The following is a 17,341-nucleotide window of genomic DNA, read 5'->3' on the forward strand; positions in this document are numbered from 1 at the left end:
AATCGACCGCGTGTGTCGGTGAGAGGTTAGGAGAATCTATTTCTCCAGGGAAACCAGGGAAAAGAACGCCGCGCAGTAACCACGGCAACCCGACGCAGGGAGCGGCAGAAGGTGGGACTTAGGGGCGGAAGGGGCGGGACGAGACGGGTCCTTCCGGGTGTCAATTTCGTGGCGGGAATAAACGCTCGGATGTTCCGGTAGAGATCAGACTTATGGCCTCTGCAATGGAGCAGCCGGAGGCTGCGGCCGGGGTTGAGGACTGCGGAGCGGTGAGGGGTGCGCCCCAGGCCGCGGAGGACAACATCGAGGACCGCATCCGCCTGCTGCTCAGGTGCTCCCGCCCGGCATCCTGCTCGGCATCTCCCCCTTGCTCAGAAGGCCCAGGGTTCAAATTCAGACTCACTGGCTGACTCTTAGGGCGTCGAGCCTGACAGCACTGTCAGTTTAACCGCTTTAAGCTGGACAGTGCGGGAAGGGGGCAGCAAAGGATACCCTTCGTGCAGAGCCGCTGGGGGCGAGGGTTAGGCGAGACATTGTGAGGAAATGCTTAGCGCCGTGCTCCGTCCTTCGCTAGGCTTCGAATCTGTCCTCCTGTCCTATCTTGCCACTGTGGTCCCGGCTGGTTGAGCCGCACATCCAAGCCAAGCTACAGGAAGGGTCGGGGGCAGTTTTTTGTTTTTTTCTTTTGGTTTTTCAAGACAAGACAGGGTTTCTCTGTTTAGCCCTGGCTGTCCTGGAACTCACTCCGTAGACCAGGCTGGCCTCGAACTCACAGAGATTCCCGTCTCTGCCTCCTGAGTGCTGGGATTAAGGCGTGTGCCACCACCACCACCCGGCCCAACCCACCTTTTATGGCTAACACCCTTTACGTCCAGAAGCTTCGTTTGTTTATCATTCTACTAGGATGGTGTTTAATATGCTCTCCACTCAGCAGTTTCTAGGGGAAATTTGATGTCAAGGAGCTGACTCAGCCTAAGGTAGACCAAATCCACTCTGCTGCTCTTCTAAGAAAAGCTGTCTTTTGGTACTGGAGATGGGACCCAGCGTCTGGTGTATGCGTAGCAAATGCTGTACCACTGGGCTTCAGCGTACTTCTTCCATGTTTAAATAAGGATGGGAGCCAAAAATATTTCATAACACGTGAAATCCAAATGTAATGCTCATAAAGTTTTATTGGGACATAGTTTTCTGCTACAGGGGCAGAATAAGTAGTTAAAACAGACTGTGTGGCTCCCAAATCCTAAGTTATTTGCTATCTGGTTCTTTACAGGAAAAAAAAAAGTGTTTTGCAGACTTTAAAAGTCATAACAAAAGAGACTTTTTTGAATTTTTGAGACAGATTCTTGCTGTGTAGCACTGGCAGGCTATAACTATATATACCAGGCTAACCTTGAATTTGGAGTAATCCTCCTGCCTCTGCCTTCAGGGTGATAGAATTATAGGCATTAGCCACCATGCCTAGCCATACAAAAGCCTATCTGTTGTTTTTAATAAAATCTCAATTGTCTGATTTTACCAATAAACACTTGGGAGTTAGATGCTGGGGTGAAAGCCTGCTAGCTCAGAGAGGTGGAGAAAGCACCCAGCTGACCTTCCTCCTCATCGGAGGTCCCAGAAACCTTCACTTTCTCCTATGCCGTCTCAAACAAGACTCCCCAGACTGAATGTACCTCCCTTCTCTTCCTGTGTGTCTCTCTATCGTCATCCCAACTCCCTCTTGGTTTTCTTCCTATGTTCACCTCCTGTCATCTGGTTGCTTCCTGTGCCTCTTGACCTGTGTTTGGCTTTATTTACTCCTGTTTACAATATTCAAGCAGAAAGCTCTTGGATTAATGATGTATGCCAGGGCTGAGCCACATCACAGCTAGAAACGGGTTTTTCCAGTAAATAATGCAACCTTGGGGTTCTTAGTGTGATCAAATATCCTGCACCACATTGTCTATCTGTCTGTCTGCCTACAACCATGACAACTTCTTCCCATTTCAGCTGAAGAAACTTTTTTGAGTGTATCTATACAACACTTCTACTTTAATCTGTAATAACTAGTCGGAAGGTGGGGTTGTTTTAGGCAGTAGTAACGATTGAACCTAGGGCCTGAAGCATATTAGGCCAGCACTCTAAGACTGAGCCACGTCCTCAGTCCTTTTGACTTTTTACTTTGAGATTGATAAGTTGCCAAGACTTGGTCTGAAGCCCACAGGCCTGCACTGGCTCTGTCCTCCTCCCTCAGCCCTCCAGGTCACTGGGATGACTATCCTGGTACCCGGTGTGAAATTGTTTTCATTTAGAACTTTGTCACTTAAAGAACTTGCTGTGGCATAAGCTTTCATCATCTGTCAGATGTTTCTTAGGTGTTGCGATGGGTCTCTGAAGAGCGTCTCAGGACTGTGCAGCTGGCCCTAGAAGCATGCGTTACCATCCTCAGCTTTTTTCCTATTATTTTGTGTTGGATCTTGGATTAGGAATAAAAAAAATTTACTAAACATTAATTACTTACCTCTCCATAAGTTACGTTTTTGTTCCCTTTTTTGTATTTACTGAAAATGCTTTGTAAGATTTTATGATTTTTTTTTTAAGATGTATTTTCAAAACTCGGGGTGGTGGCACATGCCTTTAATATTAACATTTGGGAGGCAGAGGCAGGCTGATCTCTAAGTTAGAGGCCAGCCTGATCTACAGAGTGAGTTCCAGGACAGCCAGGGCTACACAGAGAAACCTGTCTCTTAAAAAAGAAAGAAAGAGAGGAGAGAGAGAGAGAGAGAGAGAGAGAGAGAGAGAGAGAGAGAGAGAGAGAAATAGAAAGAAAAGGAAAAAAGAAAAAAATTATTTTCATTATTTTTAGTTAGGTATGTGTGCGTGTGTCTGTCGGTCTGCCTGCCTGTGTGTTATACATGCAAATGCATGCCCTTGTAGGTCAGAGGTGGCAAATTCCTCCTGAAGCTGGATTTGCAGCTGATTATGAACAGCTGGTGTTGGTGATCGGCACCAAACTTATGTCCTTTTACAAGAGCAGTATCCACTTAATGGATGAGCCATCTTTCCAGCCCCTCCTGAAAATATTACAGTCTGTATGTCACACTAATAGAGTTTGGGGGTGTCCTCACTTTTGGTTACCTATCTATAGCAGTTTTCATTAAGTACATTTCAGTCTGGCCTATTAATGTGTGTAAGAATTACATTTTTAACTTTTTTCTCCAACATGCTCTTTTTCCGCTCTATTCCATTTTATGAGGCTAAAAGCGAAGACGTCAGTGTTAAGTTTCATGTATTGCATGATGATTGTAACCGCCATCCATGAACACTTTCCTGTCTTTCAATTTGCAGGCTGAGGGCACAAACTAAACAACAACTCTTAGAATACAAGTCGATGATTGATGCAAGTAAGTAGTTTCATTTTCTTTCTTTCTTTCTTTCTTTCTTTCTTTTTTTTTTTTTTTTTTTTTTGGTTTTTCACAGGTAGCTTTGCGCCTTTCCTGGATCTTGCTCTGTAGACCAGGCTGGCCTCGAACTCACAAAGATCCGCCTGGTTCTGTCTCCTGAGTGCTGGGATTAAAGGCATGTGCCACCACCGCCCAGCTCAGTAGTAGTTTCATTTTCAAGTAAGTTTTTTGAGTTTGCTGATGAGTGCTATTGGTTTTAAAAATTATTTATTTTTATTACATGTGCATCTGTTTTGCCTGCTGTATAGCTAAAGAGGGTAAAGCTAAAGAGGGTATTGGGTCCCCTGGAACTAGAGTTGCAGAGGTTGTGAGCCACCATCTGGACAGTGGGAAATTGAACCCAGATCCTCTACAAGAGCAGCCAGTGTGAGTGGTATCCTTGGGAAGAAAATCAGCTTTACAAAAGTTGTTTTTCCTCAGGCATGGTGACTCATGCCTTTAATTCCAGCATTCAAGAGGTAGAGTCGGATCTCTCTGTAAGTTTGAGGCCAGCCTAATTTCCACATTGAGTTCTGGGCTAGCCCGAACTACACCAAGAGATGCTGTCTCAAGAGAAAAACAAGTTGTTTGTGTACTACATTCTGTGTAGCAAACCAGGTAAACAAAGAAATATGCAAGATACTTATGAAATGGGGGCAGAGGAGGTCGGTGGGGGTTTGCAGCAAGACGGCTCAGCAGTTAAAGTGCTTGCCAGATAAGCTGACGCCTGGGTTCAATGCCTAGCACCCAAGTGGTGAGGGGAGAACTGACTGACAAGATGTTCTCTGACTATCGTATGTGTTCCTCATATGCACGCATACATTAAATATTTATTTAAATAAAATTGTTGCTGACTTAGAAAACTTTTTACTTGTAGATGAAGACAAAACTCCAGAACAGATCATGCAAGAAAAACAAATGGAATTGTACGTCATATTTTAATATTTTATCTGTGGCTTTTACTAAGATTTGATCATACGGTGCATGTTACAGTGCTGTCTTTCTTTTCCTTTATGATTCCAAATGAGTAAGTCCTGCCTTTGTTGGGAGGTGGTTGATTTGCAGTAGAGTATTGGTGCTAGGGGGCGGTTGCATCTCTGCTGTCTGGCATCCCCCGACACTGTCTAGATCCAGCTTAGCGAAGGAAGTCAGCCATCAGCTCACCAGCTGTGTAGGTAGGCTCCTGTATGGTGAGCCTGTAGTTTTCTTCTGTTCAAATAGAGGTGTTCAACCTTTTCTCCAACCTTTTAAATTTGTATTTACTTAATACGAATTTCAGTAACGACTTTGATTTTGATTTTTCTTTGGTTCATGTTTCTTTAACAGTAAAATTGAAGACCTGGAAAATGAAATTGAAGATGTAAAAAGTAATTTTGAAATAAAAAATCTTGCGCTAAACAGGTAACTTTTACCTTAATACTACTAAGAATTGTGAAGTAAATGCAAAAATGAGCATGGATAGACGTTTGAGGGGATTTTTTAACTAAGCTGAATCAAATGATGATTAGAAGCCAGCCATAGCCTGTGATCTCAGCACTCAAGAGGCTGAAGCTGGAGTTCAAATCCAACGTTGGCTACACAGGGAGGTCCTATCTTTAAGTGGAGGGTGGAGAGGGAGGGAAAGCTGGGAGTGTTTAGAAGTTCACATCTTTAATCCCAGCACTCTGAAGGCAGGGGCAGGTGGATCCTTTTGAGTTCAAGGTCAGCCTGGTCTACATAGCAAGTTCCAGGACAGCCATGACTAAGTAGTGAGATCCTGTCTCCAAAAAAAGGAAGGGCACAGGAAGAGGAGAGAGAGGGACAAAAAAAGATGATTAGGTAACGTTACAGAAACTTCTAACCCTGAGAGAAGAATTCCATTGTTCATTAGTATCTTCCTTGGAAGAAGGTATGTAGGATAGGGATGATAAGGCGTCTTCATGAAGTTAGCGGAGAATTTCAAACACATTGGTATTTAAAAGCATTGCATAGATCCATTTATTTCAGTAACTGTTAATACATAGACTTGTCATAACGTTGTTTTGAGACAGGGTCTCACTCTCTATATAGCCCAGGCTAGCCTGGAAATTGGGATGCAGTTCAAATTGACCTAAAATTTATAGAAGTCCTCCTGCCTCAGCCGTCCGCGTTCTGAGATGACTGGAGAGGGCCACTTCCCTTGTTATAAAGTTTAAATATGCTTTAATTACTGGTTTTGCATTTGGGGTTTTCATTTTTGTTAGGTTTGGGTTATTTTGTTGTATTTAGAGATAAGTGCCTGGCCCTGGAATTCATAAAACCTCCTTTCTCCTGCTGAGTTCTGGGATTATAGGCATATTGATTGTGGCTGGCTCTATATTGGTATTTTTAAGTATATTTGAATAGGGGTATGAATATAAATATAATATCATAAGCTCTGTGCTAAGTACAATATCCATGCACTGTTGTAGGAATTTTCTGTCAGTAACAAGACTGCATATATGAAAGTAATTCCTTAAAATTCTGTCATCTAGTGATGCTGTGGCCACTTTGTGTACCTTCTGTTATATTCTTATAGTGATCAGATGGCAAATGACGCATGTCTTAGCATGTCTCTTTATGGTGATGTATATTAGTAGACAAACATGACCACTTACAGGCTTGTGATTTAGTAATTGAAAATGAATGACTCTTATAACTACTACTTTGTAGTTTTGACCTTTCCAGATGACTTTAAGTTCTAAAGGGGCTAGCTGACGAGTCTGAAGACCTGAGCTTGACCCCTAGAACCAGCATGGGTGGACAGAGAGAATCAGCTCCTACAGGTTGTTCTCCGACCTTCACCTGTGTGCCCTGGCATGTGCACCATACACACACACACACACACACCAGAAATACATAAAAAAAGTAATTTAAGCTATTTTAACTAGTTATATAGAGAGGAAAGGAAGAAGTAACTCTGCTACCAGTGCACGTAATTGCCCATTCTCTCACCCAGTTCAAGTTTGCCTCCAACTCTGGGTCCTCCTGCATGATAGAGACCATCGGCGGATATCCACTATGCCTAGCTGTGCCCTTTGAGTGTGTGGTGGTGGTGGAGATGAAGTCCAATCTTGCATAGCTCACTCTGCCAGCTTAAAGTGGCGTGCTTTGACATTCACGGTCAAGCTGGTGTGAGGGTGCACGCCAATGGAGAGGCAGGAGGGTCAGAAGTTCAAGGTCATCCTCAGCTGAAAAAGAGTTTGAGGCCAGTCTAGGCTTCATGAGACCTTGTGTCAGGTGGGGAAAGGGTGTAACATTCCAGCCATACCCCCTGCGTCTCCTCAGCAGGCCCATGCTGATGTCCACAAGGCTTGGCTGCTCTTTCTTATTTCCGTGACTTAATTCTTTACTTTAGAATATTCCCTGGGGTTGGAGTGATGGCTCAGTGCTTACAAGCACATGCCCTTCTTGCGGAGGACTTGCATTCAGTTCCTAGCAGGACCTGAGTTCAATTCCCAGCACCCATATCTGGCAGCTCACAGCTGCCTGCAACTCCTGCTCTAGGCAATCTGACACCCCTCAGTCCTCTTTACTCATGTGCAAACATATACGTGTATACTTAAATAAATGATAATAAATATATATATATATTTTTTTTTTGGTTTTTTTTTTTTTTTGGTTTTTTTGAGACAGGGTTTCTCTTTGTAGCTTTGCGCCTTTCCTGGAACTCACTTGGTAGCCCAGGCTGGCCTCGAACTCACGAAGATCCGCCTGGCTCTGCCTCCCAAGTGCTGGGATTAAAGGCGTGCGCCACTGCTGCCTGGCTATAAATATATTTTTTTAAAAAAGAATATTTCCTATGCAATACTGTTTTAAAACATACTGTTTTGTGTATATTTGAAGGGGAATCAATCTTGTTCTAAAAAATGTTAATGCCTTATAAATGTTACTTGTTCTGTAAAATACAAGCTTTTTCTCTAAGATGTCATTTTCTTTTTTGTTATCTAATGATTTCTTTTTCTTGTTTTTTAGGATGAAACTTTCAGCTGCACTTAAAAATAACATGGAAAAGGTGGGCGTTGAGAGTAGGTATGACTTTTTACTTTTTCCTGGATTTGGAAAGAATGGGAACAATAAGGGAGATATGCAAATGATTTTAGATTGTGACTTTAAAAAAATGTGCATGATGGGCTGGAGAGATGACTCAGAGGTTAAGAGTGCTGACTCTTCTTCCATAGGACCTGAGTTCAATTCCCAGTACTCACATGGCAGTTCACACCTGTCTGTAACTCCAGTTTCAGGGGACCCTGACATGCATGGCAAAAACACAATTAATTGCACATAAAAATAAAATAAAGTTTTTTAAAAATGTGCATGAGCCAGTAGTGGTACATCACTTTAATCCCAGCACTGGGAGGCAGAGGCAGGAGGACCTCTGAGTTTGAGGCCAGTTTGGTCTATTTAGTGAGATCCAGGACAACTAGGGCTATATAGAGAGAGACCCTGTCTCAAAAAACTTAGACCAAAAAATGTGTGTGTGTATGTATGTGTGTGAGGACAACTTGAAGGGATCACTCAGTTTTCTCTTGACATATGGGCCCTGGGAATTGAACTCAGGTCCTCCAGTAACAACTTAATGAAATAGGACACTCCTTGTTTTTCATTGGTAGAAATGAGCTTGTTTTACCTGCCTGGGCTACAGGGTGAGTTCAAGGATAGCCTGAACCACTTAATGAGACCCTGTCTCAAAATAAAAAGTTTAAAAAGAAAAAAAAAAGGGAGGTCTGGGATGTAGCTCAGTGGTAGATCACTTAGCCAGCACGTATGATGCTAAGTTCAGTCACAGTACTGGAAAGCGGGGAGGGACAGAAGAGGGAAGGACATTAGATGCTGGTTCTGGTTAGAGTTTGTTAAAAATTGTAAATAAAAGTTCTAGCAATCCTAAGAGTCTTCCCTCAGGCCACATCTGCGATCTTCCCAAGGCTCTCAAAATCTTATGATCTAATATACCCCCCCATGAGCACCAGAGCTCTGGGATGGATCTGGGCACCTCTCCCCTCTGGATGCCTTCATTCAGGCTGATTTGTAACCTCTTGATATTCCTGCTGACTCAGATTACAGATCCTAAACTCTGAAGTTTCAGAGCCAGGTGTGGAGACACACGCCTTAAGATCAGCTCTTGGGAGGCAGAGATTGGCAGATCTCTGTGATTTTGAAGCTAGTCTTGACTCTCGTGAAACCCTGTCTCAAAAAAAAAATATTTTTTAAAACATTTATTTATTCACCTTGTGTGGGGAGGAGTGGGTATGGCACCCCCTTGGAGATCAGAGGACAACTTGCCAGAGTGACATCTCTCCACCGTTGGGGTCCAGGGGTCACACTCAGCTCACTAGGCTTGGCAGCAGGCACCCTTACTTCCTCAGCCCTCTCACAAAGCCTTTAAACACTCTCGTAGTGAAGCTGGAGAGATGGCTCAGCAGTTAGATCTAGCTGCTCTTCCAGAGGACCCAGGTTCGATTCCCAGCACCCACATGACAGCTTACAACCATCTGTAACTCCAGTTCTAGGGAATCCAATGCCATTTTCTGGCCTCTGAGGGCACTGTGCACATTTGATGCACGCACATACATGCAGGTAAAACACCCATACACATAAAATAATAATAATTTTATTTTTTGTCATTTATTTATTTATTTGTTTATTTTGAGTAAAACCAAAACTTATTCTAAGCCACAGTCATCCTAGGGTCCCCCTCGCTATATACCCTCCCTGGTTCTGTGGGTTGCAGTCTGATTGTTCTTTGCTTTATATCTAGAGTCCACTTATGGGATTATATACCATGTCCTTCTGGGTTTGGGTTACCTCACTCAGGATGATATTTTCTAGTTCCATCCATTTGCCTGCAAATTTCATGCTGTCATTGTTTTTCTCTGCTGAGTGGTACTCCATGTGTATATGTACCACATTTTCTTAATCCATTCTTCAGTTGACGGGCATCTAGATTGTTTCCAGGTCCTGGCTATTACAAATAGTGCTGCTATGAACATGGTTAAGCATGTATCTTTGTGGTATCAATCAGCGTTCCTTGGGTATATGCTCGAGTGGTATGGCTGGGTCTTGGTAGATCAATTCTCAATTTTCTGAGGAATCGCCATACTGATTTCCACAGTGGTTGTACAAGCTTTCATTCCCACCAACAGTGGAGGAGTGTTCCCTTTGCTCCGCATTCTCTCCAACATTGATTGTCAGTGTTTTTTATCATTGTTATTTATTCATTTATGTATTATGTGTATACCTACATGACTTTATGTGCAGCTGATGCATGTAGATGCCTGCATCATTTTTTTTTTGGGGGGGGGGGGGTTCGAGACAGGGTTCCTCTGTGTAGCTTTGCGCCTTTTCTGGAACTCTGTAGTCCAGGCTGGCCTCGAACTCACAGAGATCCGCCTACCTCTGCCTCCCAAGTGCTGGGATTAAAGGTGTGCGCCACCACCGCCTAGCTTGCCTGCATCAATTTTTAAAAACAAAACAGTTTTATGTTAAAGGAACAAAGTGCAAGTTAGACTCACCATACATACCGGACATCTCATGAAAACACAAAGTTCAGATAGGCCAAGCAGGGTCTGTAGCGTGTTTTCGAGTTTACTGCTGTTAACAGTAACTTGAATAGGGCCATTTTTAGTGTGGCCATCTCTCGCTCCTGGGTTGTTGTGCCTTAGATTCCCGTGTGAGCAAGCTGGAGCCCAGTGTAAACAGTAAAACCACCTGCAAGCTCTTGATTAGACACTCATCGCATCGCTAGCCAGCCAAATGTTTCTTTGGCTTCAGTAAATATGTTACAGAAGTCCCTCCGCTGTCCCCTGGCTCCAGAAAACCACTCAACTGCTGGAGCCTGGGGTGCCCCAAGCCCAGGTCCAGGCTGCTCAAATAGCTCATTAAATTGTGGGTGATTTTTTTATTGTTGTTTTGTGTTTGGTTTTCTTGTGTTCTTTCTTTGATTTTGAGATAGACCTTTCCATGTAGCCCGGGCTGGCCTTGAATTAATTATGTGGTACAGGCTGGCTTCAAACTCAAATCCTGCCTTACCCTCCCGAGTCCAGGAATTCCTGGCTTTGGCCACTATGCCCATTTATGCAGTCAGGGATTAAATCTAGACCATGGTTCATTCAAATGTGTTCATTCTAGGCAGGCAGTCTGCCAACCAAGCTACATTCCCCTCCCCAAGATTTGCTTTTATTACTTGATATGTATAAGTGTTTGTGGGTATGTATGTATGTGCACCACATCCATGCAGTGCCTGCAGAGGCCAGAAGAGGGCATCAGATCCCTGGGACTGGAGGTACAACTGGACTATTGTGTGAGCTATTATGTGGTAGCTGGGAACCCAAACTGGGTCTTGGGCAAGAGCAGTAAGTACTCTTAACCACTGACCTACCTCTTCAGCCCTGAGATTTATTAGTTTTAGCTTAAATAAGAAGTCATATTTTTGTTCCCTTTGCAGTGTGCTCACTGATGACATGAAGCACATATTAAAGCTACAGAAGTTGATAATGAAGTCACAGGAGGTGAGCTGGCACACGGGGTGGGTGCTTGTGTGTTTTCATAATTTGGATAACATCTTGCTGCTAACTGTATGACACAAGACTGAGATATTCAGTGGGACTGTGTGTCTGCAGATCGCTTTCCTTAGGTTGTTTTATCATAGAGCTTACTTGTTACTGATGTTACAAATTATCAACATAATTTAAGTGACTATTTCCTTCCTTTGGCTTTGTGGAAATAGAGGAATTGAAAATCTCAGCTTCAGGGCGAGTGTTAATACATAGCCTATGATCCTAGCACTGAGGAGGCAGAGACCGGGATCAATTCAGTCTTTCTTGATTCCATAGTGAGTTGAGGCTAGCCTGGGCTATTTAAGAGATAGCTGGGTGTAGTGGGACATGCCTTTGCCTAATCCCAGCATGCAGAGTAAGTTCAAGGCCAGCTATATAGGAGATTTGTTTCAAAATAAAGCACAAACAAAAATAAAGATAAAGAAAAAGGGGGAAATTGGAGCTTAAGAAAATCAGACTATGTGAAACTAAGTGATGTATTATCGGTTTATCATTGAGTGACATGTTTTAATTTCATTTTGATAAACAGGAGTCTTCAGAATTAGAGGAAAAGCTGCTTGATGTTAGGAAGAAGAGACTTCGTATGTAGACTATGTTTAAAATTTTCTTGCAGTTGTATTTGTGAGTGTGTGTGTGTGTGTGTGTGTGTGTGTGTGTGTGTGTGTCCGCCCAAACATATGCATATCCCCTGAGATGCTCACGGGGAGGTCGGTGACAACCCTTAAGAATCTTTCCTTCTGCCGCGTCAGGTCTCAGGTTGGGAGCAAGGGCCCTTCCTCACTGGTCCGTCTCACTAGCCCTTGTTTTTGGTTTTCCAGACAGGTTTTCTCTGTAATCCTGGCTTACCTAGAACTCTCTCTGTAGACCAGGTGGGCATTGAACTCACAGAGGTCTGCCTCTGCCTCTGAGTGCTGGGATTAAAGGCATGCACTACTGCCACCTGGCCTCACTGGCCCTTTTAATTATTTAATTACTTGTGGAACACATTTTTACCTACTTTAGCTTTTCACAGGGACAGATTTCTCAGCAACTGATAAATTTAATTTTTAAAATTTCTGAACGTGGCAGTTAAGAAAATTGGGTGTGAGATGCATTTTGCTTAGGTTTTGTCGTTTTAGAGCTTTAAACCACAGTCAGCTGTGGTGGCACAAGCCATAAAGCCGGCACTCTGAAAGCTTAGACACAAGGATCAGGAAAGTCAGGTCATGTTCTACTTTATAGTGAGTTCAAGGCCAGCCAGGATTACATGAGAGCCTGTCTCAAAATAAAAATAAAAAAATTACAGTATGAGTACATTCTCTCAGTGAAGAATCAAACGATAGAGAACATATAGTAAGGAGTCATGCCCCCCTCTCTTTGTGACTTTAGTTTGGTGTATGTCATTGTAGAGTCTTTCCATAGGAACATATTTATAGTGTACATAATTTCCCAGTTATCATTATAGATGTTTCCACGGTCTTACCACCTAATTTATTACAACGTAATTGTACTGGCACTCGTAAGGACAGAGGTTCATCACTTGTTCAAAAGCCAGCCTGGGCTACATAGTGTACAGCAGGCTAGACAGGAATTTATAGCAAGACTTTTTAAAATATATATATATATATTTAAATATATGTATGCATATGTGTGTGTATATATATATGTACAAATATATGGCATGAGGTTCCTTTTTTTTTTTTTTTTTTTTTTTTGGTTTTTCGAGACAGGGTTTCTCTGTGTAGCTTTGCGCCTTTCCTGGAACTCACTTGGTAGACCAGGCTGGCCTCGAACTCACAGAGATCCGCCTGGCTCTGCCTCCCGAGTGCTGGGATTAAAGGCGTGCGCCACCACCGCCCGGCTGAGGTTCCTTTTAATTGAAACTATTGAAATGTATATTTCTTTTTTTGTTGTTTGTTTCTTTTTCGAGAGGGTTTCTCTGTGTTGTTTTGGAGCCTGTACTGGATCTTGCTCTGTAGACCAGGCTGTCCTCGAACTCACAGAGATCTGCCCGGCTCTGTCTGCTGAGTGCTGGGATTAAAGGCATGCACCACCACCACCACCACCACCACCACCACCACCACCACCACCACCACCACCACCACCACCACCCGGCCTTGTTTTTGTTTTTATGTCCAGGCCGCAGTTTCCCCTCCCTTTTTCCCTCCCCTACCCACTCCTGGGTTTCTCTTCAGAAAAGGGCAGGCCAGCCATGGTATATCAAGTTGCAGTGAGACTAGGCACCTCCTCTCCTGTTGAGGCTGGATGAGGCAACCCAGGAGGAGGAAAGGGTCCTAGAAGGAGGTAACAGAGTCACAGACAGCCCCCTGCTCCCACTGTTAGGAGTCCCACAAGAAGACCACGTTACACAACTGTAACATATATGTAGAGGGCTATGCAGGCTCCCTGGTTGGCGGTTCAGTCTCTGTGAGCCCCTGTGAGCCCAGGTTAGTTGATTCTCAGGTTTTCTTGTGTCCTTGATCCCTCTGGCCCCTACAATCCTTCCTCCTAGGGCAGGGATTTATGTTCATTGGTATGGAGGTCTCAGGCAGACTCTAGACTGGGGTTACATGTACAGGCTGTCTCATTAGTTACTTGTTTATTAAGTTGTCCTATGGGTCATGGGAACACATGTCTTTAAGTAGGTAACTCTTAAAGTGAGGTCCAGGCCAGCCAGGACAATATAGAGAGACCCTGTCTTTAAAACAAAACAAAACATGCTGGGCAATGGTGGCACACGACTGACTTTATTTCCATCTTTTGGGAGGTAGAGACAGTCGGATCACTGTGAGTTTGAGGCCGGCCTGTCTGCAAAGTGAGTTCCAGGACAGCCTGGACTGTTACACAGAGAAACCTTGTCTCAAAAAAACAAAAATAACCAAAACATGCCAGGTGGTGGTGGCACACACCTTCAATCCCAGCACAGTGAGGCAGAGGCAGGCTATATAATATTGTTTTATGTTTAACCTAACAGAATTAAAACAAACTTCAAGAAGCAAGCTTTTAGAAATACAAACTGAGAAGAGCAAACAGAAAGAGGAGTTGGACAACATGGAAAATTCGGAAATGATAAAGACCATGCAAAAGAAGCTACAGACGGAGATAAAGATTACCACAGTTATTCAACATGTGTTCCAGGTAATATTCATATAAATTATGAACAGAGGTAGCTGGACATGGGACACACACCTATAATCTGAACACTTGGGAGAGTTTAAAGCAGGAGGATCAGGAATTCAAGGCCATGACTCAAAAAAAAAACAGAAATGGGCTGGAGAGTTGGTTCATTAGATAGGAACACAGGCTGCTCCTCCAAAGGACTCAGGTTCAGTTCATAACTATGTGTAACTCTAGTCCCAGGGATCTGATCTCCTCTTCTGGCCTCCAGGCAATAGCCCTGATGAGCAGATAGGCATGTAGATTAAAAAAAAAAAAATCCATACATATAGAAACAAAAGGGGTTTTTGTTGTTGTTGTTTGTTGGTTTTTTGAGACAAGGTTTCTCTGTGTATCAGAAGCTGTCCTGAAACTCGATCTGTAGACCAGGTTGGCCTCAAATTCACAGAGATAAGCCGGGCGTTGGTGGCGCACGCCTTTAATCCCAGCACTCGGGAGGCAGAGCCAGGCGGATCTCTGTGAGTTCGAGGCCAGCCTGGGCTACCAAGTGAGCTCCAGGAAAGGCGCAAAGCTACACAAGAGAAACCCTGTCTCGAAAAACCAAAAAAAAAAAAAAAAAAAAAAAAAAAATTCACAGAGATACACCTGCCTCTGCCTCCCAAGTACTAGGATTAAAGTTATGTGTCCCTACCACCTGTCAAGAATGTCCCTTCTATAGGCCAAAATTCTTAATATTTTTGTACAATACATTGTAACACTTTCCAAAATCTGTCTAAACGTTATTGCAATCAATAATTTTACTATCATAGAGCCATTGTTTATCAAAAGGTAATGACCAGAATTCTCATTATGATCCTAATCATTTCTTCATTGTCTACTCATTGTCTGCCATAAAAATGTTTTTCACTGTTCTTAAAGGTTTGAAACGTTAATGAACTAAACTTTTTTTTCTCTTTTGAAAAGAAAATGCATTAGTTATGGTTCCTCTTTCACCAGAGAGGGATGAGAGTGCACACGGGCAGTGCAAAGTTAGCCTGACCCCAGGCGACAGCCCTTCCCTGTAGTCTGGGGAGCTCTGCAAGTGTTCCTGATGGGTAAAAGCTATCCAGGGAACCCACAGGTCAACTCTGGAATCCATACCATCCAGTGTTATGCAAGGTGGGGATGCCACCGTTGCAGTGGGAAACTGAGGGTGTGGTACTGTTTTTCCTCCTGATCAGAGTGCTGCATACCACTAGATGCTCAGTATACATTAGATGAGATAGTCCAAGGCCGCTGGGATATCTCTCAGTTGATAGAGTGTTCACCTGGCAGCCACAAAGCTGGGTTTGGTCCCCAGCCCATGTGGCCTGGACGTATTGGTAGAGACTTATAATCCCAGCACTGAGTGAGTGGAGGCAGGAGGGCCAGAAGTTCAAGGTCATCCTCAGCTGTATAGGTGATGCACAGTAAGTTCAGTGCCAACCTGGGGCTACATGGAACCTGTCCAGGGGAAAAAATCAGGAAAGATTTGTTAAAATCTTGTTAAATTAAGTACTTAATTTTCTTTTAATTTCAGGGCCTTATTTTGGGGAGTAAAATCAACTGGGCAGAGGATCCTGCCCTCAGGGAAATTGTGTTGCAGCTGGAGAAGAATCTCACCAACATCTAATAAGAATCCTGCTTTGACATTTGAACATTGTTTTTGTGCCCAGTCTGTCATTTAAATAGTGGAGTTCGTGGGAAATGTAAGAAGTGGTTTTGGAACTGTTCTGATGCTTCAGTTCTGAGGGCTTGAGTTGATGATATGACATGAAATCTTTTATTTTTAATATGATCACTAAAGTGACTGGCATGCTCTGCAGGAGTCTGAACACTGTAGTCTTGGAAAAAAGGCATCTGTCTGGTCCAGCTGTCACAAAATGTGAACATCTTCACAACCGTTTTCCCGGTAGTGCCTTTCAGGATGTATCTGTGCATTGGTTTGTCAACCAGCACATTAGAAAAGCATCCACAGTGTAAAGGGTCGTTGATTGTTTAAGTAAGATTGTGGGTTGTGACTTTTTCTTTTTTCCCCTTCTCTATTTAGCAAGCATTTTATTTTTATAAGTTAATGAATAAAAAGAATCAGTGTTACTATCTTATTAATTAAAAAAGAAAATTTACAGTGGTTAAGATCTCTGGCTGCTCTTGTTGCAGAGGACCCAGATTCAGTTCCCAACACCCATATGGCTGCTCACAACCCTCTGTAAGATGTCAGGGACTCTGACATCTTCTGGCCCCAGCCAGGTACCAGGCATACATGTGGAGCATGCATATACATGCAGGCAAAACACACATACATATAAAAAACAAATCTTTAAAAGAATTAAAAATGGACATCTTATAGACTCTGTTCTATTTTTGGATAACTCTTGAATATTTGGAGGTTGTGCTGGTCAGTGTTAATTATCTGCCTGACAAAATCTGCAGTCATCAGGAGATGGGTCCGTTGGGGATTGTCTTGACTGCCTTCATTACACTGAGAAGACCTGCCTGCTCTGGGTGGCCCCGTTTACTGCCTGGGCTCCTGGGAGGTATAAGTAGAGAAAGGGACTTGAGCAATCACTGCGGTCTTGATGTTGGACTTGCTGCTTCAGACCCCGATGCCAGGACGTCCCCAGCATGACAGACCTCACCTTTACTGTGAGCACACCTTTAATCCCAGCACTCAGGAGGCAGAGGCAGGCAGAGCTCTGTGAACTGAGGGCAGGGGAAAGAAAGACAGGCATGAGGATGGGAAAGGAGATACTGCTGTTTGAATCTGAAATGATCCCGTACTCAGTCACCAGCTTGTGACACTTTTTATGGCTGCAGTGCTTTTAAATGGTGGGTGCTGGCTGTGGCTGTAACTCAGAGGTATTGCACTTGCTTGGCATGCATGCACAAGCCCCAGGGTTGGATCTCCAGCACTGAGTGTAGAAGGGACTGGCTAAAGGAGGCCACTAGGGGTGGGCCTCAGGCTGCTGATCTTTGCTCAGCCACCTGTGCCAGGAGAAGCACGTGCCCATGACTCACATAGTTCCTGCATATCTTCCTGCTGTGACCTGTAAAACTGTGAGCCTAAGTCAATCCTCTCCTTCGTTCGTTCGTTCGTTCGTTCGTTCGTTCGTTCGTTCGTTCGTTCGTTCCTTCCTTCCTTCCTTCCTTCCTTCCTTCCTTCCTTCCTTCCTTCCTTCCTTCCTTCCTTCCTCCCTTCCTCCCTCCCTCCATCCCTTCCTTCCTTCCTCCCTCCCTTCCATCCATCACTGCTAG

The 17,341-nt window shown here is 43.7% G+C and overlaps 1 protein-coding gene across 1 annotated transcript; it reads left to right on the plus strand.

Moving 5' to 3' along the window:
* Positions 1-143: 143 nt before the first annotated feature.
* Positions 144-16,217, plus strand: Cenph (centromere protein H). Its single transcript, XM_006982720.4, has 9 exons — positions 144-331; positions 3,325-3,380; positions 4,297-4,345; positions 4,746-4,820; positions 7,392-7,448; positions 10,861-10,924; positions 11,502-11,553; positions 13,926-14,089; positions 15,627-16,217. Exons 1-9 carry the CDS (start codon positions 213-215, stop codon positions 15,717-15,719), a joined length of 729 nt encoding a protein of 242 aa, XP_006982782.1. The 5' UTR covers positions 144-212; the 3' UTR covers positions 15,720-16,217.
* Positions 16,218-17,341: the final 1,124 nt, after the last annotated feature.

This window comes from Peromyscus maniculatus, chromosome 15 (assembly GCF_049852395.1).
Source record: "Peromyscus maniculatus bairdii isolate BWxNUB_F1_BW_parent chromosome 15, HU_Pman_BW_mat_3.1, whole genome shotgun sequence".
Lineage (NCBI taxonomy): Eukaryota > Metazoa > Chordata > Mammalia > Rodentia > Cricetidae > Peromyscus > Peromyscus maniculatus.